We start from the raw sequence: 26,727 nt of genomic DNA, 5'->3' as shown, positions 1-26,727 counted from the left end.
TTCTAGAACTGCTGCCTGAAGTTCCTCTTTAGGGTGCAAAGTGTCCAAAACACAAATCCAAGGGTATAGAAGCTCCGAGATGGTCCTTGGACATTTGGACTACAGTTCCCACAATGCACCTGGCCAAATCTTAAAAGTCCACTGGACGCACTCCAGCTGGGTACTTCTTGAGGGAGATGGTGCAGGGAAGCTCTGTTAAACTGTTGCTTTCAGGAAGTCTACACTTTAATCCTTTTTGAAGCAAGGCAAAGTCCACAGGGCTGTAGTTCCAAGTGTGCAACAGGATTAATCCTGTGTGGTGCAGACAAGGGTTCCAGTAGGGTAATCCTTCTTCTTTTAGTTTCAGGCAAGACATTTTGAGTTGCTATAACCTCTGCTCAATGTGGCCATTTATCACCTTATCAAAGTAGCTTGGCTAAGCTTCTTAAGGCTGACCAATCAGGAGAGGCTGCTCTATGTGTGGATTTTGGCTCACAGAAAGAAAGTTCTATAACGTGTTTTCTGTATTAGTTATGATAAATTCAACAATGGCATGTTGTTGGGTTTATCATTGGCCATCTTTTAAGTCTTTGAATGCCATTTTAGCCCCTTCTTAGCAATATTTATAATTAAATTAAATATTCCAATGTTAGCCTATGATGCTAATAATCTACAATGGGGGAATAAAATTGGCAGGTTTTCTTTCACTATGGCATATAAAACATATTTTATAATTTCCTTGCTTACAGTTTCATGGCACCCTACCCCTGAGGCGCCTAAAGGGAGACCTTGGGTGACTTATACGTAATAATAAGGTAGTTTAATACTTTGTAATTACCTTTACCACCAAAATCGAGTTTACATGTAATCTACTTTTTAAATACAGACTGCAAAGCAGATCTACCTTTAAAATTGACAGTAGGCACACAGCAGTGCACACTCCAGTACGGGAAATCTACTGGGCCTCAAAACTCCCTTGTCCTATAATATACTAGGGGCCTATAGGTAGTTTCAATTCCCCTTGTCTTAATATATATTAGGGACTTGTAGGTGGTTGGAATCCCTCTTGTCCTATTATATACGAGGAACTTACAAGAATCTGTCATTGCCAATTGTAATTATTCCGAATTGCCATATACCTTTTTCATCAGAGCAATGGCCCTGGGCCTGTTTAGCAGAGTCAGTTACCACCAGTATCAGTAAAAAAATGGGGGTGAACAGGGCACAAAGGATGGCTTTCTCACAGTGTGATATCAGTGGCCTGAAATCAATTGATTATATTGCGGAACCTGCTCAAGTCTGTCATTCTCATCAACGGTGCATCCATAAGGCCCACTCTGGATGCAGAACACAGCGGACTATTGTTTGGCGGTCGAACAGAGCTCTGAGCCATATCTTTCATGGCCTTCCTTCCTCCTCAGTTGCTACTGGTCACATTTCCATTGTATCTACAAGAGAGGCAAACCACAGGCCCATAGTAGACAATTCATGCGGGACAGAAGTTACCTTTTGTGGGTTCTTTGGTTCTTCAGGTCATCAGAAGGTTCAGTGAAATGTGGAAACAAGAAAAGATTAGCATTATACAATAGTTAAAGATCGTGTCTCTTTATTCAGCAAACTTTAAAGAATGACGCAAGAACCTTGAATTTCAATTATAGGGGTGCTAGAAGATACCATAGACAGGGATTCCCAGTAATATTTTTGGATTTTAGACCATGGTCTGATACAACTTGCGATGACAGATATCTGGAGTCACCAATGTGGGTATAAAAACAAGAGTTTATGGATCCCTCCTTGGACAGGAATTGCTTACCCAATGTACTATTTGTTTCTATAGTTATTTAGATATGACACAAAGTGCTAGGGTTCATCTTTCAATGACTTGTTCTATAGTCTGACAAACACGGAATGAGAAAGGAAAGAACAAACAAGATTAAATTACTGTAGTTTGTGAACATCGGGTTACTAATACATCATGTTTTACTGAACTTCTGAATCATTATGTAATCAAAAAATGATATTCCTTTTCCCAAGAACTATGGAGGCCTTGGCATTATTGCACATAATTGAGAAGTTAGCCTTGTCTACCTTTTGCCACCTCCTTCCCAGAGTACATCTTGAAAATGTAACCCCGCCTTTCAGAAGGATTGTTTAATCGGCTTTAAGTCCCCAAGTCCTGCAGAACTGCCCTTAGCTGCTAGCAAGCAATCGGAACACACTAAATGAGTCCAGATCATTACTTTGCAATTAGAGCAGCAACAATTGTGACATATTAAAGCGATGATGAATCTGAGTGGACAGACACGAGCAAATACAAATGAAGTTCACCTTTTATAGCCAGGCAGGACAAGTAGACAAGAATGACTGGATCGGACTGTAAAGCTGAATTTAAGAATTGGTAGAATGCCCATCCTGTGACCCAAGCAGATGCTAAAGTAAGGGGCCCATTAGTCCGCCCGCCACTGTAACGGTAAACGGGACCGACCGCCACTGGTGCGGCGGTCCTGCTGTGCCCATTAGGATGCGACCACCACCCGGTCGCATCCCGCATATTAAACATTGTGGTGGGCAGTGCTGTAAGCAGCACCCGCCACAATGTAAAAAATGCATTGCCTGCCACCTTGTGATTGCCAATGTAGGGGGGTACCAAGGGTACCCCACAAGTGCAGCCTCCCACCCCCGCTTCCTCCAGGGGCCAGCAAAGTAAACTCTGCATGCCTTTCCATGACAGAGTCTCCGCCATGGAAAGGCATTCTACCGCACACATCATAATATGGATGGCACCACCACCATATTACGGGCCTTTTCCGCATGGCAGGCAATCGTGACGATTGCCTGCAGGCGGAAAAGCGGCGGACGGTCTTTCCATCTGCCGCGGTACCCCCGCCATGCTAATGTGGCAGGGGGTAAATGGCGGTCCAGCAAGGTGTTGTGGTGGGCGGTCCGCCCACTATGATAATAAGCTCCTAAGTATGGACCCCCAGACATAGGCCTGTTTAGCACTTCCCTGACTTGTGCTTCTCCTCCATCTCTTGTTTGCCTCATTGGGCAACTGAAAAAAACCTGCAGTTAACTTTGTATACCTGGATGACATGACCATGAGTTAGGGATGTTTGGTATTAGAAATGGATGTAGGGGGTAATCAAAGATTGAGAGTTTGTGAGAAAAAATAGAAAAGATACTTTCTAAGAGCAAAGAGTGAGAGCAAGCAATATATCGAGTAAAAGATAGGGCATTAGGAGATGAGGTATTTGTTAACAACCAGTATCTAAAAAAAAAAAAAAGTTGTAAAGTTTACAGAGTGCCTGCTGCAGTATGAGGCATCCGCAGAGCCTAAAATGCACAGAAATTGTTGAATGCAGCGTGGAATTTGAAGAATTCGATGCGTGTTGACTGGAGTTGTGTCAGTCTTTGGCTTACTCACAGTCACTGATCTCAAATATCTTGCAGGACGCACTGACAGGCATTAAGGAACTGCATAGAGGGGCGGGGCAGTCAGCACATCAAAGTCAGCAAAGGCAAAAACCCATAACAGGAGGACCGAAACCCGAAAAGAGCCAAAATAATTTCAAAGGGACCCATGGTGGGATGAAATCTTAGAGTAATGGATCCTTTGTCAAAGGTCCCAAAAATGGAATGGTGAACACACCAATGAAGATGCCTAGACCAAATCCAGGGGTGAACATTGTGTCTGGGGGTGCAAGGCCACATGCAATATGAAGCAAAACCCCAAATTCATGTCTACAATTTCATGTAGATAATGGATGCCACAGTGGGCCCACCCCGGCAGTCTTTGGGCCTGGTTACAAGTTTAGTGGTCCAGGGGCTGGCCACCATGTGATTGCCCTTACTCCAGGACCGCCAAACTCAACCGCCGGCCACCAGACCGATTACAAGCAAACTCGTGGTCTAGCGGACGGTCCTTTGGCATTCCCACGCGGTGCCTATTAAAGAGTCACCACAATGGGAACGCCAAGCCCCGTTCCAGCACGGCATGGACAATAAAGTCCATGCCGTGCTGGAGCAGGGGGTGAATGCACATGGAGGGACACAACTCGTGCCCCTTTGCAGGCACTCCTTGACCTTGAGGCAACAGGCATATTGGAGCCTCTGATCGGCGTGCCACCACCAGGCACTGCTGATCCCTGGCGGTTGCGGTGGTCTTTTGGTTGTGGTCGGACTGCCAGTGTGGAGCGAGTACCACGGTACTATGAACCGCCGTACTTTTAATCAGGCCCTCAGTATTTGCAGACGGTTGAAAGAGGATGAAAAGTGTCGCACCGCAAATCTTTCTCAACAGCTCGAATTACCAGAAGCCGTTCTTTGTTTATTGCAACAATTTGACTGTTTAGTGGTATACCTCAGGCTAGTCAGGCTATGGTCGACCCCACCCAAGGTTATTATATGCTCTATTGTCAAAGTGTCATCAAAACTGTGGAGGATTCTTTCTTTCTTTCTTTCTTTCTTTCTTTCTTTCTTTCTTTCTTTCTTTCTTTCTTTCTTTCTCTTTCTTTCTTCTTTCTTTCTTTCTTTCTTTCTTTCTTTCTTTCTCTTTCTTTCTTCTTTCTTTCTTTCTTTCTTTCTTTCTTTCTTTCTTTCTTTCTTTCTTTCTTGATTTCTCTTTCTTTCTTCTTTCTTTCTTTCTTTCTTTCTTTCTTTCCTTCTTTCTTTCTTTCTTTCTTTCTTTCTTTCTCTCTTTCTTTCCATCTTCCTTCCTTTCCATCTTCCTTCTTTTCTTTCTTTTTTTCTTTCTTTCTTTCTTTCTTTTTCTTTCTTCTTTCTTTCTTTCTTTCCATCTTCCTTCCTTTCTTTCTTTGTTTCTTTCTTTCTTTCATTCTTTCTTTCATTCTTTCTTTCTTTCTTTCTTTCTTTCTTTCTTTCTTGCTTTCTTCCTTTCTTGCTTTCTTCCTTTCGTTCTTCTTTCTTTCTTTCATTATTCTTTCTTTTTCTCCTCAAATACTTTGCAATTTCTACCTCCCTTCTTTCCTCAGCCAGTCTGCCTTTCCATACCTTGCCTTGCCCTGCCTTGCCTTGTATTTTCTTTCTTCCTTCCTTCCGGTTTTTGCCTCCCTAATGTACATCCTCCTTCCATCTTTTTTCATTTACTCATGGTTATCTGAGCTATATTTACTCAAAAGATACCAGTTTTGAAATTTGAAAATATCCACATGAGAACTCATTTCTTTATATGTTCCTATTTTGTGCAGGTTGCGCTAGCTTTTCCCATCTTCATGACACAAGAATCCACTTTGAGGCAGGTGTGTTAAAGCTCAGGTGGCTTACCTTGGCCAATCTCGGTCTCCTGGACACCAGCTGCAGCCGGATTCTCCTTCCCTAAGTAAGAGGGATTTTCCAGCTCACTCAGGCTGATGTTTGTCCTGAAACTGCCGACGGAAACCAAATCTGTGCAACAGAGAATCAGAAAGTAGACATAAAGGAAGGGCTACAAGTGCCGCAGTCAAGCACAAAGAGCTCTGTCTGAAGATGAACTCCCGTCTCACCAGCAGGGGGTGTTCAAGGCTCACCTGTAATCTCACACTGATCTCAGGTGCGTGTACATCACATTCCACAAACACAAAATTGGCACCCTGAATACATATGAAGTAGCTAAAGCGGATTCAATTCACATAGAGACATTTACAGAAAAAAAACAATCGCTCCCTCATTCAGGCATGCTCTCGGAAAAATATTGTTTTGATTTTAAACCAATAGTATCAGTTTTACCGAAAAGTAAGTCTTTTACCACAAAATAATGAATTATATAGTGGCATATCAGCAACACCCGGCGATAATTATCACTCAGCGCTCTTAGCGTGAGGATAATTATCGTCGGCCAGCGCCGATTTTTATCGCTGAGATAGCGTGCTATTAGCAACGCTTATCTCCTCAGCGATAAAAATCCTCGCGCTAACTGCCTAACGTGAGATCATCGCTGGAAACCCAGCGATAATCTCACGCAATGTGGCGTCAGCTTGCTGATAGGGACTCACAAACTTAGCCATGATATCCACCCTCCATAGGATATCATGGCTAAGTCAGTCCTGAAGCAGGCGTAAGGAAAGTAGCGATAACAGGAGTTATCGCTACTTTTCCTGGCGCTATGCTTCATAGCGTGGGGCTTGATGATAGGAGAAATGCCGCTTAGCGACATTTCTCCTGTCATGCCAGGTCAGGAACGCCCACTTTGCATCTCATTAGAGATGCAAAGCTGGGCGTTAGGAATCCCCACGCTAAAGCAAGGTTTCACGCGTTAGCGTGGCCTTGCTAATTAGGCGATAAAATTATCTCCGCTTTTCAGCCGAAAACGGCCGCAAAAGCAGCGATAATTTTTTATCACCAGCTTGTAAATATGCCCCTTAATTTGCTGCATCAGCGTCCATCAAAAACCCCAAGCATTCTCCATAATTGACAACAGTTACGAGTACCCAAAATGTTGTACTCAATTTACTCAGTCGGCAAAAATAGCAGTTTTCACTTCATATAATGTTTGGAGAAACATTGCAATTTTTCAAGGGTTTCATGGCCTATTTAAAGTATGTTTTAAATCAAAATCAGAGAACTCCTGAGCAACAAAGACATGCATGTGAGACCTATTGCATATTGCATTGCATACGTGAGTGCGGGCGGGGGGGAAGGCGCGGGCAGTAAGAGAACCTCATTAAAGAAAATAGTGCACACAATCTAAATACCACATCCCATGCAACACCAGTGGCGGCTCCTCGCGGGAGTGCTGCGGGGCGGTGGGGCGGGGGAGGGACAGGGTGGAGGAAGTAAACTCCGGCATAAGGCCGAACGGAGTTCCGTTAATAAATAAATAAATAAAATGAATTTTATTGCGTGCGCTGCAATCCTTCGATGCAATGCAGCGCACGCAATGAAATTTGTTTTATTTATTTATTTATTAACTGAACTCCGTTTGGCCTTATGCCGGAGTTTACTACCCCACCCTAGCCATACCCCACCCCGCCTCACTGCCAGAACGAGGAGCCGCCACTGTGCAACACTGAAAGTAAAGGGGCCAGAAGCCATGCAAGGATACAAATGACGAGATGGCCGTCATAAGGAGGGACTAGCAAGCTTATAAACCTATCAGAAGGCAGCATTAAGAAAGGACAAAGACACAAGCCAATGAGAAATATGCACGGGGGAGTTGGCGTGGCTTCTTTCCCGTAATCAACTACCCCAGAGTAGCTCTTGCGCGCTGACTCTGGGCTAGTGTAAAAAAAAAAGGTATTTACTTTCAATAGTTGACAGAATTCGTTTTTTTCTAAAACTATAAAAACAGGGTAAATAAAGAACACACAATACAGCTTCAGGTTCTACAGAACAAAAATCATGGTTATGGGATTAAGGAGGGGCAATTATTTGACGAGCCGTAAAAAATATATGTTTTTCACTTTTATCCAACTCGTTCTTCTCTTGAGCTGATAAGCAGTCTGTAGATGCTCATTATTGTGTTGGAAGGTGTTTGAATTCAAAAGCACCCTAGTACTAGTCTGGGAGCGCCAAACAGAACTGTTTACAAAAAAGCAGATATCACGCGACATGTAAAAATGAAAAAAGTCAAACACTTTGTAATAGGACTCAATAAAAAGGAGAGTGCGGCACTCAGGTGAGGTACGAAGGGATCTATAGATGCCATAAATCCAGATAATTTGCACCACATGCAGCAGGTTTGGGATATTATTTTGTACATTTTATTAAGATTATCTACATTGCACCAACTTCTATGCTAGGAAGGAGAAGAAAGAATATCAAACCGACAGGACTTGGAAATGTGATGAACCCTTTTACAGCCATGGACACTCACTCCACCATCCAGTGCTACTGAGGTGAGACACTATGCAGCAATCGACATAAAACCGCAGAGACCGGTCGAGAAGACTGGTGATGGGACAGAGCCGGCCCCACAAGCAGACGCCGGCAGTGCCGCGCCACAACTGCTGTCCCGAGCTGTTTGTTATTGATAGGCCTCAGATCTTTAGGGGTGATGGTAAAAAGAGGACTGAAACACTCAAGAAACCCCCCAGAACTTACCTGAACGCGTTCTCGGCCTCAGCCTGAAAACAAGGTATGCAGCAGCCAGCAGCAGGACCACAGCACCCAGGGACAGGACGATGGGCAGGACGAAGCTGGTCTTGGTCTCAGGTGAGCTGGGGAGGAGATAAAGAAGAGGTATTACTCTCACAAGAGCTGGACGAGCTGCAACCTTCACATCAGCGTCCCAGGGAGAGACTCTGCGGCTGTCCTCTCACACATGATCTGTGTCTCATCATTCCACAGGCACACCGGACAACCTCCTGCAACCTTCACATCAGCGTCCCAGGGAGAGACTCTGCGGCTGTCCTCTCATACATGATCTGTGTCTCATCATTCGACAGGCACACCGGACAACCTCCTGCAACCTTCACATCAGCGTCCCAGGGAGAGACTCTGCGGCTGTCCTCTCACACATGATCTGTGTCTCATCATTCGACAGGCACACCGGACGACCTCCTACAACCTTCACATCAGCGACCCAGGGAGAGACTCTGCGGCTGTCCTCTCATACATGATCTGTGTCTCATCATTCGACAGGCAAACCGGACGACCTCCTGCAACCTTCACATCAGCGTCCCAGGGAGAGACTCTGCGGCTGTCCTCTCATACATGATCTGTGTCTCATCACTCGACAGGCACACCGGACGACGTCCTGCAACCTTCACAACAGCGTCCCAGGGAGAGACTCTGCGGCTGTCCTCTCATACATGATCTGCATCTCATCATTCCACAGGCAAACCGGACCACCTCCTGCAACCTTCACATCAGCGTCCCAGGGAGAGACTCTGCGGCTGTCCTCTCATACATGATCTGTGTCTCACCATTCGACAGGCACACCGGACAACCTCCTGCAACCTTCACATCAGTGTCCCAGGGAGAGACTCTCCGGCTGTCCTCTCATACATGATCTGTGTCTCATCATTCGACAGGCAAACCGGACGACCTCCTGCAACCTTCACATCAGCGTCCCAGGGAGAGACTCTGCGGCTGTCCTCTCATACATGATCTGTGTCTCATCACTCGACAGGCACACCGGACGACGTCCTGCAACCTTCACAACAGCGTCCCAGGGAGAGACTCTGCGGCTGTCCTCTCATACATGATCTGCGTCTCATCATTCCACAGGCAAACCGGACCACCTCCTGCAACCTTCACATCAGCGTCCCAGGGAGAGACTCTGCGGCTGTCCTCTCATACATGATCTGTGTCTCATCATTCCACAGGCAAACCGGACCACCTCCTGCAACCTTCACATCAGCGTCCCAGGGAGAGACTCAGCGGCTGTCCTCTCACACATGATCTGTGTCTCATCATTCCACAGGCAAACCGGACGACCTCCTGCAACCTTCACATCAGCGTCCCAGGGAGAGACTCTGCGGCTGTCCTCTCATACATGATCTGTGTCTCATCATTCGACAGGCACACCGGACAACCTCCTGCAACCTTCACATCAGTGTCCCAGGGAGAGACTCTCCGGCTGTCCTCTCATACATGATCTGTGTCTCATCATTCGACAGGCAAACCGGACGACCTCCTGCAACCTTCACATCAGCGTCCCAGGGAGAGACTCTGCGGCTGTCCTCTCATACATGATCTGTGTCTCATCACTCGACAGGCACACCGGACGACGTCCTGCAACCTTCACAACAGCGTCCCAGGGAGAGACTCTGCGGCTGTCCTCTCACACATGATCTGTGTCTCATCATTCGACAGGCACACCGGACGACCTCCTGCAACCTTCACATCAGCGACCCAGGGAGAGACTCTGCGGCTGTCCTCTCATACATGATCTGTGTCTCATCATTCCACAGGCAAACCGGACCACCTCCTGCAACCTTCACATCAGCGTCCCAGGGAGAGACTCTGCAGCTGTCCTCTCACACATGATCTGTGTCTCATCATTCCACAGGCAAACCGGACGACCTCCTGCAACCTTCACATCAGTGTCCCAGGGAGAGACTCTGCGGCTGTCCTCTCACACATGATCTGTGTCTCATCATTCGACAGGCACACCGGATGACCTCCTGCAACCTTCACATCAGTGTCCCAGGGAGAGACTCTGCGGCTGTCCTCTCACACATGATCTGTGTCTCATCATTCGACAGGCACACCGGACAACCTCCTGCAACCTTCACAGCAGCATCCCAGGGAGAGACTCTGCAGCTGTCCTCTCATACATGATCTGTGTCTCATCACTCGACAGGCACACCGGACGACGTCCTGCAACCTTCACAACAGCGTCCCAGGAAGAGACTCTGCAGCTGTCCTCTCACACATGATCTGTGTCTCATCATTCGACAGGCCAACCGGACGACCTCAATTACACACTTGCGGGCATACTCAGTGTTTTCATTTCCTGGTGACCTTCTCATCCTTCTACAGGTAACTGGCTCACATTTGGTCTTCAATGTGTTGCTAGGCAACGGCGGGTTACTCTGGCTGAGAGGAGAGCTGTCTTAGGACAATGCTGTCCTTCAGTATCAGTACTAGCCCTCGGTACTGGCCGCATCGCCATGCCACTGCACATTCGACACTGAACAAACATGGCCGTCTCACTTTCCAGCTCTTCAAACAGGAAGCGAGTCTTTCAAAGTTAGATATCTGTCTAAAAACAAAGTGACTCCCGTTTCAAGCTCCCAGCCTCACTCATGCTCCCAATTCGGATGGGAAACGCCCTATTTTTTGGGTAACACAAAAATGACATCAGTTTACATTTCTCTCGCATAGAATGTCCTTCAGTTCAATACAGGTTAATGGAGAAATCCAGCTCTGACGTGTCCACTCCAAAGATCTCACTCCAGGTGCTAATTATGGGCTGTTGCATCCTTACACTTACTGCCAGCACCACTTCCGGCCAAGGGTGCAGCCAGGAACTGCAAGGACATCCCATGGCTCCCCCGCTCATCGGTTCAGCCAGGTCCAGAGTAGAGACTACATTCGTTTTCTGCAGTGTTTCTTTGAGGATAAACAGGTTTTTTTTGCTTACCTTTCTTCATCAGCTGTATCAACATTAGGCCTTTTTCCACTTTTACTTCTGGGTCCAATTTCTGGTGCTTCGATGTCAAATGAGGGCGGAGGCGCCGCGTTAGGGATTGCTAGAGAAGTAAGTTATGTGTCTTAGTATTGTTTTTAAAACCGATGCAGACAGACTTTTATAAGTAGTGTGCGCTATACAAGAGTGATAAAACCCCATGCTGCCGCTTCCCTTGGCTGGCGGACTCAGTATGAGGTCAGCGTCAGCTTCTCAGCGCTATTCTTGTGGTCGAGTTCAGGAGGGAGAAAACAAGAGTTGAACACACTTTCTCAATGTTACCTGTTAATTCACAGAGTCATCCCTCTACCTTTGTAGAGTTACTGAAAGGTGTTTCAATCAAACATTCACCCAGCGCACAGCGTAAGCAGCAAAGTAGATGTTTACTAAACACCACAGTCCTGTCTTCTAAAGATTTGAAGTGATATGGGCAAGAAGTTACCTTCCTCACTGACTTTCAAGTGCACTCTCAGGGTTTCCCCATAGCGGCCCTCTTTCCGGACTCCACACCAGTACCAGCCCTCATCGTGCTGCGAGGCGCTGTTGATGGACAGCAGGAACCCCCTGGTGTCCTTGTCGCAGCTGATGGACAGCCCGCTCTGGTGCTCCTCGGTGCAGGTCATAGGGTCGCAGCCGCCACTGTTCCACTTGCACCAGTAGATCTGGTAGCTGTTATATTTGCAGGGATACAGGCAGGGGATTATGACAGGATCTCCAGGGGCAACAGTCACGAGTTCGGTGGCTGACAGGCCAGGCTGCTCTGTGTTACAAAGGAGGAAGAAAGACACATTCAGGATTGAACTCCATATCCATCGGATTGAGGTCTTGTGTTGGCTGGCGTGGACTTGAGCACCTCGAATCAATCGCCACAGTCCCTACAGCCGAGAGTAAAACAGAAGTGGAACATGTCCCCTGTTTTTCCACTCTGCTTTTCTCCTAGTGGTAAAAGCACAAGGCCTAAAATACCCCTCTAGCTGCCCTTGAGGTACGTGTTGTTCCCCCACAAATGTTCCCACCCGAGCAGTCTGCCCTCGCTCTCAACACCCCCCCAACACACACACCCAAACACCATCCTGCACTCAGAGCTCAAGGTTTCACCAACACCGGTCTCACCCCTGAATGTCAGAGGTGGTCGCTCGTGCCAGGAGCTACTTTTACAGCTGGGGTGATGGCATGAACGACCTGGTTCAATATGTGAACAGTTTCTGAAAGTCACATTAAGATGACTTCTCTGTAGCATTTCTCTCTATTGGTTATAACCTGTGGAATCAAATATACAATTGTACAGAATCAAGATGTGGAAAGTTGTTGAAGGATTTTATGGCCATGTGGTGGCAAACGTTTTCATTCTGAGTGCCTCTGCCAGTTCATGGCTCCACAAGACCGTTTCCGTTATATTAGTATTGAATTATGAGCGTCTGTGTCATTGTTTTCAGTACTAGACAAGGTATCACAAATATGTGGTGTTGTGCTTTCTCAGACATCGCTCGCGCAGTGCTTCCCGCCACTCCTTCTCTGCGTATAGCCAGGAATCCACAGTGTCCTTGATTCCTGCCCCAAACCTTTAGGGCTGTGTATCTTTTCTTAGGAAATCATTGCTGTGGCTCTTTCACCCCCCCCCCCCCCTCTGTGTTGTAACCACGTCCAAAGCCCTGAGACCCTATGTATTCCCAGTGTAATAATTTGCCTCATCGCTCTCCATAAAATTCCCACTGTTATATATATATTTATTTTTTTTAAACATATTTTATTAACATTTAAATAATAGTGGTGCATTCATAGTGCCTTTCTTGTTCTTAAATTATAAAGATTAGCATTTCGGACTTGCCTTCATTGTCTAGACGGCTTTTGTTCACCCTATGTAATACAGTTCTTGTTATGTTTCAGATGTCTGTGTGGTTCCTGGCTGTGAGATATACTATGCCATGTGCAGTGGTCCAACGTTTCCTACCCAAATCCCCACCCATCCCTTCCCCCGCGCTGCTGTCGACTAGTAGGACCCTTCGTCTCCCGTCGTAGATATGGTCTGGGTCCCTCTCCGTTGTTACCCATTGAGGCAGGACTCACCTATTCCCCCGGGGCTGCAAGCACTGTGTGGCTGTGTTCGTTGTGTTATGCACATTGCTCCCTCCATTGTTCCTGGTTGTTAGGGCTATCTGGTCGGGACCGGTCCTGTAGCGTGCTGGGAGTGGACTCCCGATCTGCATTTCTCAGGTCAGCAACTAGGGCTCCCCAAGCCTGCACCCTCTCCAGTCTGCCTATTCCTCGCTTTGTGTTCCTGAGCAGTATTCTATTTTCGCGCGCTGCCCATTTCTCCAGTTCCCACTTCCAGTTTAGTACACTAGGGCCTGCTGTGTCCTATGCTTGTCCGCACTGTGCAATCATTGAAAACTGTATCTTGCACAGTGCGAACAGGGTACTACGCAGTTCGCAAAGTGCTACGCGTATCTTGTGTAGTGCGAAGTGCACTTTGCATAGCTACGCGTAGCGCTACTTCGCGAACTATGCCCAGGGTTACAGTGGACTTGAATGAGGACATTCAAGTTGAAACAGCAGATACCAGGGTTAGTTCTCCGCATAGGTTATATGAAATAACACTCCAGATGGAGGGAGACAAACCAAGAAAAGTGAAGGCACTCTTTTGGGAGCGACTTTCAAAGGGTTATGATATACTTCTAGCAGAACAAGACTAGCCACCAGAATTTGTCAGGGAGTGCCCAAATAGCAAAGACATCATTATGCCAGCCTTCTCCAAGGATGTTCCAGTACACTTAAAATATAGTTATGCCAGGAAATGGGCAGTGGCCCAAGCCCCAGCATTATACAAAAATCAAGTAGGATGAGATGAGGACTCACCTCACCACAAGATCCAGTTAAAAAATCAACCAACTGCACAAAGGCAGTATCCAATTAAGCAAGAAGCTAAAAACAAGTCAAGGAGATCTTAGATCAACTTGAATACCAGGGGGTGATTGAAACATGCACCTCATCAATGAACAATCCTTTGTTTCCTGTTTCCAAACCAGACAATACATATTGTCTAGTTTTGGATTACAGACACCTAAACTCTTGTTGCAAAACATTTGCAGCGCAAAATGCACACAGTACAACAATAATGAATAACATTGTGCGTAAAAAGTACAAAACCACATTAGACATTTCAAATGGTTTCTTTTGTCAAAACATTGCACCTGAAAGTGGATATTTGACCGCTTTCTCAATAATGGGGACTCAGGGTCAATTTTGTCGACTCCCACAGGGGTTCAAAAACAGCCTGGGGTTATTCTCAGCAAGAGTAACAGAGTTACTACAAATTTATGATGATGAGGCATTGTCATATGTCAATGATATCTATCTGACAGACACTTGAACAGGGTGAACACCATTATATTGGGATTCCCCTCTGAGGGTTACAAATTCAACTTTAGAAAGTCCAGAATTGCCCATCTTAAAATCCTTTTCCTAGGATATGAAATTTCAAGTGAAGGCAAAAGCCTGGCAGGCAGCTTTTTAGAAAAGTGTGCGCTGCTCCAACCTCCAAAAACGCTGAAAAACTTACAGGCGATTCTAGGTTTCCTGAGTTTTGGAAGAAAATACATTCTTAAACTACGCAGAGAGGGATAAACCTCTCTATGAATTATTCAAACCTGATTTCAAAGCCACAACTTGGACACAAGAACACACAGAAATTCTGCGTTCACTTCAAACAGACATGTTAACAACAAAACCCTTTCAAACACGCGTAAACGTACGCAACTTAGTGATCCGAATCATTCCGGGTCAATGCGGATTCACCTACTTAACTTTTAACGAAGGTGAAAAAGTACCAATTGCATACAAATCACACTTGTATACACAAGCAGAAATGAAATTCACTTCTACAGAAAAATTCTGAAAGCAGTTCAAACCGCTGTAGCAAAAGAAAGAGCCCTAGCACAGGGGAAACGCATTATGGTCGTGACTCCTGTACCAGCCTTAGAGGCAGTTAGTAAAGCTAGCATTTCGAATGCAAAAGCTTTACATCCGAGATGGATACAATGGGTTAATTCTATTGCTGGAACTGATGTTGAATTTGTTTTTGATCCTTATTTGAAAACACAAGCATTCCTGCAATACGAACACGACTGTCCTCTGCCTACTGAAATTCTCCCTCTGAATCAGCACAAATTTATAATTTATACTGATGGATCTGCACAACCCGCTACGGGGAGTATACATGCTTACAGTGCAGCATGCGCGATCATTAAAGGTCGTATGCACAATGGCAAATTCAGACCAATGGTCACAAAAACGCAATCTCTGGGAGATTGTACAGCTTAGCGAGCTGAGAATTCAAGATGGCACTTGAAAACACGGATCGCGAATTCCCCACACTCATAGTGTGCGATTCTTTTTACTGTGTTCAATCTTACAATGAATATTTACAGAATTGGCTTCAAAATGGTTTCAAAGATGATAAAGGTGGCACAATCAAGCATAAAACGCTTTGGGAACAAGTAGTTCAGTTGTGAAAAGGACTACAAAACACACATGTGATACACACACTGAGTCATCAACGTGATGGTGTTCACGTTGAAGGGAATTCATTGGCTGATAAAGCTGCGAAAGGTGCTGTGCAAACAGCTTCCGTAGCTGCAATCACTCGTTCAAAAACAAATATAGACAGTGAAATAATGCTGGCTGTCAATGCTTCAAGCATAGGCAGTGGTGCAGCGTTACCTAAAATGTTTTCACTCAAATACTCATATATAATTGATGCGAACAGCGTTCTGTTTGCATGAATCCTTGGAGTGGGGGATAGGGTAATTCCAAACATGGACCGACGAGCAGCTTTGATTTACAAAGCACATCTGGGAGAGGGTCTGACACATCAGGGATCTCTAAAACAATACACTGATTCATATCTTCATCAATAACTGCCTAGACTGCAATAGAGATCGCAGTACAGAACGCCACCAGATACCTGACTACTACATAGCCAGCCCAGTTCAGACACCATTATTAGGCAGCATTAGACTATCTACGTGCAGGCGTCCTCTTGGAAAAATGCAATCCCACAAACATTAAGTCAAGGTTCCTATGGATGTGGCCTCAGCGCTCGGCTGACGTTCAAACTGTTATAAACGATTTGCGAGTCTTTATCGGCACATACGCAATTGGCAGACTACATTCTGACCAGGGTCCTGCGTTTAGCTCTCGAGCTTACAAAGAAGCCATGGCCAGTTTGGGCGTAGCATTGGGGTATTCTTCTACATTCCATCCTGAGGGAAATTCTGTTGTGGAAAGAAAAAACCGGGACATAAAGCAGTCTATAACAGCTAGGGTATTAGGTTTGGGTGATGGGTGGGTGAAACACCTTTATGGGGTCCAGCACGCACTTAATAACTTGCCAAGAAGTTCTCTAGGGGGTGTCACTCCATATGAAGTTCTATTTTGAACTAGAATGTTGGTACCGGACCTTGATATGCAAGGCACAGTGATGGAAAATAAGAAATTTTATATCAAAGATCGTTTGGCTGTTTTACAGGACTTAAATGAACTGAGAACAAAACAAAGCAATGTGCTCCTGAAGCCAACCACGACTGGGGAAAAACCAACCATCCCAGCAAGGCCTGTCTGGATCCCAAAGCTTGGTGATCTAGTCAGAGAAAAGATCGTGGACAAGAAGGAATTTGGGCCTTCTTACAGACAGCTAGTATCTGTCCTAGCAATCCACGGATCAAGAACAGTACTTTTGCCACCCCTTGCTGGTAAAAAGGAGAAACGATTTGTGTCCATCGACCTGATCAAACCACACTATGTGGCCGATACTAAGCAGTAGACCAAGTGGACTCCGCCAATGTAGCAGACACACTCCTCTAGCTACAATCCAAGAGGTTCAAACTGAGAGACTCATCACCTTTGAAGATTCTACAGTGAAAAATAAAGGACTAAGCAACAATGCTATGGACCTTGTACCTCTTGAGACCCAAATAACAGTTCGTCCTGATACACCTGTCTACAACGAAGTAACAAGTGATCAACTGGTTCCAGCGAATTCAACAAATCCTGATGGAATTCCAGACATTGACAGAACTGCCTCTGGCTATTTCATGAACTTTGATATGTTTTCTGAGGATCCCAGCGAACCGGAAACGACGCCAGCAGAAAGAACTTTCAAAGAACAGGCAACAGACTTTTTTAATCTCCTGAAAAAGACTTATCTGGTTTCACCATGGATTGAACTGTGGATTGTTTTGGAAATATTCTTCTTTCTACTTTGGTTAGCTCTGGTAATAACTCTGGGTATGCTGATTAATGGAAGATATATTCAAATGGACACAGCAAGTAAAAGAGTGAACTTACTTCTCAGGCCGCACAAATCGTCCCATCATGAGGCAAGAGACTTGTCAGCAGTGAACACCACAGCCGTTCCTATACATGATGGTATAGTTCGGGACCAAACTTAATATAACATTTTTGGCCTGTCTGAGCTTTTGAAGATTCCACATTTATTTAAGGTTTCATTAAGTGACTTCATTACCTCTAGTACCTTTTCTGATGATTGGGACTTCGAGACTGTTAATAACACATTATGTCTGATCTAGAGATGTCTACAGTATTCACAAATCATGAATATTTAGAAGTTTCATAAGATTATGAACAAATGTATTGTTATAACCACTATAGTCATAATTTCATGCATAAAACTGCATCGCCTAGAAATGTATTTATGTATAAACAATGGGAACATTGTCCTACACCTCCAAAGGGTAGCTCAAAAGCTTTTGCAATCAAATTTCCATATTTCTCAGGCTACAATTTGTCTAATCCAGAATCGTTTTACTTTAAAAATGTGAACAAGACAGGAACGAAAAAGATGTTAACCGATGCGAAACAGATTTATTCTGCAGCTTTTATTGCCCAACTGTCTAGACAGGGGTTTGACTTTTGGAAAGACAACATTGAGACACAATCTGTCTGGGGTACAAACAATTGGCAAGTACAGGGGGTAGAAGCTTTGTTTAGAGCCTGTATCATCCCTGAGCAAATTATGTTTTTGAATGAGACTGTCCAGCAAACATCTTGCCTTGAATTAGCCAAGATCAAAGACATGAACACACCGACCATACCTATACCTGCAAGTAATAGCACTACACGGGGGGAGGTCGACGTACATAATATTTTCAATCACAACAGATCAGATCCAGAATGGAAAAAATGGTTGCTGTGACCCACAAACAAAAACAACTGTCAAGATCGATTCCTGAACAAAACACAGGGTTTCACTATCAATAGGCCAGACCCACGCTATGTTCAAAGACAGCATCCAGGGGTGGTAACAACATACAGTGTAGGGAAACTTTGCCTTGATTGGCTACAGAAAGCTACACTGAAGGATGTAAAACAACACTTAACTTTACTTCAAGAAGGCGTAGACCTTAGGGAATTCTTGCTAGGACCAAGAAAACCGCGTCAAAAATGTTTCATATATGCCGGTATCTACGCTGCTTATAATGAACCATGGAAGGCCACCCATGCAGAGACTGCAGAACGAATACGAGAAATTGATCGTATTAATTTAGAGAAAACTCTCTCTGTAGTAGACAATGGGTTTACGACTCTGTCGTCCAGAATATATTCATTGGACAGTATTGTGTCTTCTTTCAAAGACATCATGGAACAAGACTTGGTCATGTTGCAACATGGTCAGTCTCAGCTACGTTCTATCATGCTAGAGGACTGGACACTACAAAACTTGTGTGCAGGCTATGTGCCATGGCGTTTAATCAACACTACGTTACTGTTTTCAGAATTCAATCTCACTGATAAACAGATCAAACTGGCACAAAGGGGAGCAGACTACACGGTGCCGAGCATTGTAAAACTGGAAAAATTACCATTCACAGTGGCAGAAAAAACAGCTACTGAATGGCTCATACAAGGTAAAATTACTCTGCCTGTTACAACTTTCCATTTTCAGTATGACCTAAAACATATACCAGTTGGCAAATATGAAAGGTTGGGTAAAGGATACATCAAGACATCCTGGGATTTACCTTACACACATAGATGTTGGAGAGGGGAACGTGAAGTGTTTCTTAGCGGTGAAAACTGTGAACACACACTAAGCGGTTCTCTCTTTTGTCAGGGTATTAACTTACACGGGGCCTGTGATGGTTCCACTGCAAACTTATCCTGTCACCTGCAAGGTTCACCGGCTGCAGTGATTAATACCATTTTTGGCCAACTTTCTAACAAGAGTTACATTATGTTGAATGATCACAGCTGCAGTGGCATGTTGCCAGGTATTCCATATCTAGTGACGGTTACATCCAGGGTCACTTGCTGTATGAAAGTCTTGTTTCCTCAAATACAGACAGTCAGGGAGTCGCCTTTATGGCCTTCACTGAACATCTCTTCTATACGAATTGATACGCTAAGCAGAATTAAAGCCATTCTTTTACCAACATGGGGGCATATCTACAAGGACGGCGATAAATAAACGCAAAGCGCGCTTAGCGCTTTGTTATTTATCACTGTCTATCTCTGGAATTTCTCGCCCTGGTAACGCGTTATTAACAACGCGTTACTCCAGGGCGATGAAAATTCCAGAGATAGCGGGGGAAATCGCCGTCAATGAGGCAGACAATAGTCCATGAGGAGAGGATGCCCCCAGACCTGGTTTGAAGTAACCACCGAGGTGTCATTTCTCATTTCCCTGGCCATACCTCTTAGGTGGGCACACAGGCTCTGCACTAGTGGAGAAAAGTTGCACCATTTGGATTTAGGCACAGAGGGGCACTGTGGAAGTGTCTGCAGAAGGGCACACAAGAGATAACGAGAAAATAGGAGGGTAACCCCAGGGATCTTTACTCCATTAGAGCCAGGAGTGACCCTCCACTCACAAGCTGGTACCAGGAATAAATGTGCCATCCTCTTTTCAGAATAGTACTGGACTTGAGGACGTTTGGAATAGCACTGATAATGCTGGTGGAGACCTGAGGGAAACCATGAAGGATTGAACCTGTTCCCGCTTCCACCTAGGACAAAAAAGTAGACTCCAAGGGTCATGATGCTGACCTCCTTTTCAAGCTACAGGCAAGCCTAAAATTGAGGAGGCTTTTCCCTAAGATTCGCAACTGATCAGTTTCATCTGTGCCTGACCTGAGACCTGTTAGTGGCCTCTTCTAGAGTGAGTCTTGACCCTCAAGTGCTGTTCATGCGGTCCTGATACCACTGGCTGTCTCTGACTTCTACCACCCCTGAAAATCTTGGAACTGAAAACATTTTTGCCTCCAAAAGTCTCATGAGTACTGGGACAAGCCTGCCAAGCTGATCTGACGCAGGTGTGCTGCAGCTTTACTGAAGATTCAGGTTTCCCTCACTATGACCTTTTTTGCAAATCCACAGTGGGACTTCACAGATACTTTGTCTGCCCTCATGGAGTCCTTTTTGACTACAGCCTGCCACCTTGCCCAGCTGGAGAAGCACAAGCTCCAAAAAAGGGAATGAATTCAAAAGAAGAACTCTTGTCTGGGTGAAGGCACAAAAGTGTCTGACTGAAGTGGGAGCTTTCCTGAGCACAAAACATGCACTTCACCTGCTCGAGGATTTACAATAAAAAAACAATAGCTTCATGGCACAGTGTTCGTCGGTTATCTGACCACTTGAAACCCTCTCTGGCGACTCCCTGCTGCCAGGTCTCACTGAAGGTGTTGGACTTCCATTATTGAGACTAAGCACCCATGTACAGCCTCAAACCAGGTCGAACCTGGTCCTTGTAGCTAACCCACGATCCATCAAGGTTGGCCTAAATTTTGCCGCTAGGTTCCGGTCTACTGCAACCAGTTGCCAGAGGTTGGCACTTAACGTTTTTTGGTGCCATTTTTATTTAAACATTTTAAAAAATCATACTTCGGTTCCCCTCATGGAATTTTTATTTTTATTATTTTGCTTATTAAAATGTAATCATTTTTTCTAAATTGTTTTTGGATTTTTTTGTGTTGAATTTCAACTTTATTACTGTTTTAGTACTGCATAAATACGTTACACATTGCCTTTTATGAGGATTATGCCTATTTCCTAACACGATGGGTCACCCCCATTAACTAATAACCCAATTTCTTAAAGCACCTCTCTTCTGGCGTGCCGAGGTTCACAATGAGTGCAGAGCTCACAGAAATGCCTTGTTGACGAGCGTTTGCGCTCATCTGAACAAACATTCCCTGTGCTCCCAGGTTGATGTAGCTGAGACTTGAGGAGCTTGTCAGCCTTCATGGTTCCTCCTAGGAGTGTGGTTCTTGACCGCTGGGAGCATTGTGTTCATAGGTTATTAGCACTGAGAGGAGGCTAAACATTTTTTGTAAACGTAAATGTTTATCATGGCTTTCTGTTTTCTATGCTATAATTTACATTCATTATATAAATTCTGTGATGAGAAAAAGGGGTGAAGTGGTGTAAGAAATCGGGTATTAGTTGAGAGATGTGGAAGCCTCACTCAACTAATAAACATGTTAATAAATAAAACAAAAAAATCAAATCAGGATGGAGGTATTGGTTTTTTAAAGGTTTTAAGTGAAAAAAGTGCCAAAGAACATAAAGTGCCATTCACATTTACCTTGTCGCACCAGACTGGGGAAAAGTCACAAGTTCTGGCAGACTGCCATGGAGTGCAGGTGGGATAAAGGAACCAAGTTCGTCCCGCTGAAGAGTTACCTTCTCAAGTTGGCACGAAGAGTGTTGTTCACCCCTTGTTGGTGTGAGCAGCAAGTCAGGCATCCTGGAGGATGGCTGCTGTAGAGTGAAGAGACAATCCTTGCTGGACATTCACACTGCCAATCGATGAGGGATGTCACTGTTGGTGCCAAGAGCAGGTCTGGCTGAAACTTTCACATGGGCAGTCGCAGTGACAATTTGCTGTTGGTGCAAGGCGGGTCGCACAAAGGTTTGCAGTGGCGGTCGTTACAGGCGGTCGATTCACCATGAGAAGAGGTCACTTCACCATCACATCAAGCCCAAAGCCCAAAGCTTTGGTATCTTCACTTTTCTTTAACCCCTTCGGTGCTCATGACGGAATGGTTCCGTCATGACCCACGGTTGAGCTGTGCTCATGACGGAACCATTCCGTCATGACCACGCCCGCGCAAGATTCCGTCAGCACAGCGGCGGAATCTGCGCAGCATCGAAGGGGTTAAAGAGTAACATATTCTGATGCCAGCTAACTGTCTAGGACCGGGAGAGGTACCTCTTGGGGATTAGGGCTCACTCCAGCAGTAGCCAGCAGAAGGTCCCAGTGCAGACCCGGACATGTCCAATTGGTGCTGGGCAGCTGCATGGAGACCTCTGAAAGCTAGTTGTTTCCCTGTACCTCAAACAGGAGGACAGCCTACTGACCATTGTAGTCATTTGTGTGGAGCCTGTGTTCAAGGTAAGCAGGTTCAATCTTCCTTCTTGTGTTAGCAGAGTAGTCCTTCTTCTGAATCTTCTACAGGATCAGGAGAATTCTGATAAGATGTTTTGAAGGTCCAACTTTTATACCTGCTGCCAGCCTTTGTGTGGGGTATTCATTGCTCTACCCCCAAAATTGGTTCTGGTCAGTTCTCCCCCCTCCCCTGGTCCTGACTGCAATTTGTCCAGGGGACAAAAGCAAGGGCAGAATTAATGTCAGGTTCCTTTTTGTCTGCTGCTGGCAAGGCCCATTGAGGTTCAATTATGGCAGGGTACAGCTCCTCTCCTGCTGTCCTGTCAGGAAGACCCATTCTCCTCACACCAGGGCCTTCTTTGTTCCCATGTCTAGAAGGAACTCAAAACTGACAACAGGTGACCAATTCACAGTCATGTAACCCAGGACACTGGCAGTAAGGTACAGTTGGTTTAGGGAGAAAAATACTAACTTTCCGAAGGTGCCATTTTCAAAATTGTTACTTAAAAACAAACTTTACTATTAAAGAGGGTTTTAAATTACATTCATTTGAGTGGAAACAGCATGTCGCTATCTAGTCCCAGTCTGAAGTTAGCACTTATTAAGTGTAATAAGGTAACCCAGTGTCAGTCTAGGGGAGAGATAGGCCTTACACCAGTGAAAAATTACTTTTAGGAAATGGTCATTGTCAGGACATGTAAAACGTAAACATACATGTCCTACCATGCACACTGTAGTAAGAGCATTTGGGCATACCTTAGGGGTGACCTATAAGTACTAAAAAGGAAGGTTTAGTCCTGGCAGTAGGTCTATCTTGCCAGGTCAAAATGGCATTTTAAAACTGCATTACAGACTGCAGTGACAGGCCTGGGACAAGGTTTTCAGTGCTTCTTCAGTGGGTGGCACAATCAGTGCTGATGCCCACTAGCAGCATTTAATTTACAGGCCCTGAGCACAAGTAGTAACATTTACTAGGGACTTACAAGAAAATAAATGTACTAGTTAGGTATAGTCCAATTCTACCTTGTTTCAAGGTGAGAGTTAAAGCACTTTGGCACTGTTTAGAGAGGGTAAAGTGCCAACAAAAAAAGGTCTGCAAAGTAAGGGAGGGGACGCAAAACGTTTGGTGGAATACCATGCTAAAGATGGCAGGCATAACAGAGATTGTTTGCTGCCAGGCAAACATGAACTTCTTCAAAGGTGGTTAGGGGTGCCCCTGGTAACCTTTTCCGTATTACTAATGAGGGGCCAAGAGTCACCCCATCCACAGCCTAGTGCCAGGCATAAATGTTACAGCTCAGGCACCTTCTTCAGAATGCCACTGGACCTGCGGAAGGCAAAAGAAGGACTGCACCTGCTGTTGAGGCCTGTGACGAAAACCCCAAGGGTTAGACCTGCTCCAACCTGAGCCCATGACAAAAACACGGACTCCAAGGATAAGTAGATGAACCTCCGGTTAAGCCTCAGGGACTCAAAAGCTGAAAGAAGCCCACCTTCCTGCAAAGCCCAGCTGACCCATTTCAACTGTACCTGCCTGGACCCTGCTGGTGACTTCCACTTGATTGCAGACCCCCCCCAAATGCTGTTGCTTTGGTCCTGGAACCCTTGGCTGGTGTCAGAGTGTACTCCTCCTGCCTAACCCTCAGAAAAGGGATTTAGAAACGATTTGGCAACTTTCATTTAAGAGAATCGACATAGGACCTACCTCCCAGCTAACCTGCCAGAGTGTATTGAACTTCTCACAGCCACATCCGATGATGCCAAATTGTTCATCAGCATCAGCCTGAAGTCTTATTTTACTAAGTGAAAATGGAGCTCCAGAGAAATATCTATGCCACCGATGACTTTACCAGAACCTAAGTCAACCAACAATGGATCCATGTTGAGGCCATTTCTCGCGGGAGTTGTGAACCTCTCCTGGGAGCTTCCCATCTTCGTTGATGACTACACCGCGACCTCGTCCTCCTGCAACCCACTGCCTTCTAGTCCTGCTTCAGCTTCAGCATGCAGCCTTTGACAACCCATCAATGTCTGGGACTGTTTCTAAGAAGAGAAGTTAAATCTTTGAATGGGACACACCCAGTCCCTGCATCTGGCCAAAGATCGATCATTGTTGGCCCTAAACTTTGCCCAAGTCTAGTACGACCAGTAGCCCATGGTTGGTGCTTTGTGCGTTTTGGCACTATTTTTATATAGTGTTCCCCTAATTGGATTTTGATCATTTTGGTGTCATTGTGTTAATTAAATTATTCCCTATTTTGATGAATTGGATTTAACATATGGTGTTTTCAACTTTTTACCTGTTTTGGTACTTCTAAATGTTTTACACATTTTTATAAGTTAAGCCTGTCTGCTTTGTGCCATAGGTACCAGGGGTTGAGTTCAGATTTAAATTACTGAAACCTTTACTAAACCTATCAAGAATTGTGCGAGTATTACTTGTGTTGAATATTAGAACTGGGGCTCTCTAGTTGGTAGAGGTATGTACCTTCGTCCAAGTAGGGAATCTAGTCAGGGTAAGGGGGATACACACTTTAAATAACCTCTGCTCACCCCCTTGATAGCTTGGCATGAACAGACAGGCTTATCGCAAACACAATGTGTAAAGTATTTGTGCTCCAAACGCACAGTAATACAGTGAAGACACCACAAAAGGACACCACACCAGTTTAGAAAAATAAAGTATCTTCATCTAAACTCAAAAGACAAAAACAACAAAAATCCAACATACAGGTAGTAAAATACGACTTTACAACAGTTATTTCAAAAAATAGAACTTGTACAAAACAAATAGTTCCAGCTGGAGCTATTATGACAATGAGAAAGCAATATTCCAAAGTACTGCACCGACCATGAGGTGCGCGGCATAGGGCATAGAGTCACACCGACCTCCAAACAAACAGTACCTTGGAAAACGAAGTCTATGACGATGAATGGCGAAGTGGAGGTGGGGCGTTGGTGCAGAGGACAAGTGCGGCTCCCTGGCTGCCACGGGGGAGGGGAGGTGTTGTGTCTGCGAGGAGGCAACATGTCGAATCTAGGACAGGGTAAGTCAGTTTCGTTGGCGGTGAAACATCGGTTCCGGTGAGGCGATGCAAAGTCAGCGAGATTGTGGAGTCACCCTTGGTGGCTATCAGCACCACGATAACTGGATTCAGGCGCTGGCAGTGACAATGTCGGTGTGAGCGCTGGCATTGGGAAGGCTGATAACTGCAGGCATTAAAGGGCATCAGAGCTGCAGTGCAGGCAGGGTGGTGCATTGTGCACTTCATGAGAGGTGCCCCTGGCCTCAGTGCAGGTTGCGGCATCTCGGTGGCATTGCTGATGTTGTTGGAAATTGGTTTTCTTGCTTCTAGTAGGGTTCTTCCAGCTCCCAACAGCAGGGGCAACCTCCAGGGGCCCAAAACTGGAACAGGCACCACCTGGCAGGTCAGAACTCTCAGCACTATATTTCAGAGGAGCTGGGGTTGAAGTCTTTGGGCCCCATTAGGTTGCCTGCCACCCTAGCGGTGCTGGGACGGGCCGCCAGGGGTGCGGCGGTCCCACACCGCCAATTAGGATGTGACCGCCACCCTGGCGGTTGCATCCCGCATCTTTAACATTGCGGCGGGTACTGCTGTAAGCAGCACCCGCCACAATGCCAAAGAGGCATGCTGTGCATTGCCATGCCACCTTGAGCATGGATATGTAGGGGGTACCATAAGTACCCCCCATGTGCAGCCCCCCACCCCCGGGGCCCCACAACGGGCCTTCAAAGCAATTCCTGCCAGCCGATACCGCCATGTAAAGGCCTGAACCGCCAGGCATCATAATAATAATAATATGAGTTCTGCCCGGCCGGCAATCGTGACGATTGCGGACCGGCGGAAAAGACGCCATCCACCGCGGTACCCCCCGCCATGGTAATATGGAGGGGGGGTAAATGTGGTTGTGATGGCGGGCAGATTGCCACCGCCAGCTGCGCGGTGACGATCCGCCCGCCATCATAATCAACCTCTCTGTGTCCCTGAGACTTCAAAACAGGAGCCAGTACACACAAGCCTAGGGAGATTCTTCTTCAAGCAGATTTGTTTCTCAGAGAAGTTCTAGTCTTTGTTCTTTCCTTGGCAGAAGCAGAACCTGCAGGCCAACCCCACACAGCACAGAGCAAAGTGTCAGTACTCCTCCTCACAGATCTCCAGCTCTTCCCCTTGGCAAAAGTTCCTCTTGAGTCCAGAAGTTATATAAAGTTCTGAGTTTTAAGGTCCATGTTAGACCTGGTACCATTGGCGTG

The 26,727-nt window shown here is 45.6% G+C and overlaps 1 protein-coding gene across 6 annotated transcripts in view; it reads right to left on the bottom strand.

Moving 5' to 3' along the window:
* The window catches only part of LOC146869118 (polymeric immunoglobulin receptor-like), a 261,239-nt gene that overhangs the window by 24,323 nt on the left and 210,189 nt on the right, over positions 1-26,727 (bottom strand). For all 6 annotated transcript variants that reach the window (XM_085613995.1, XM_085614084.1, XM_085614708.1 and 3 more), the window contains 5 exons: positions 11,493-11,810; positions 11,006-11,114; positions 8,017-8,132; positions 5,263-5,382; positions 1,486-1,505 (listed from right to left, as the gene is read on the bottom strand). In XM_085613995.1, coding sequence (XP_085470121.1) covers positions 1,486-1,505; positions 5,263-5,382; positions 8,017-8,132; positions 11,006-11,114; positions 11,493-11,810 — 683 coding nt within the window. The remainder of the gene's footprint in view (positions 1-1,485; positions 1,506-5,262; positions 5,383-8,016; positions 8,133-11,005; positions 11,115-11,492; positions 11,811-26,727) is intronic.

This window comes from Triturus cristatus, chromosome 1_1, assembly GCF_964204655.1.
Source record: "Triturus cristatus chromosome 1_1, aTriCri1.1, whole genome shotgun sequence".
Classification (NCBI taxonomy): domain Eukaryota; kingdom Metazoa; phylum Chordata; class Amphibia; order Caudata; family Salamandridae; genus Triturus; species Triturus cristatus.
Note: the sequence above shows the minus strand (reverse complement) of the source record. Positions and strands in the feature narration are given on the sequence as shown.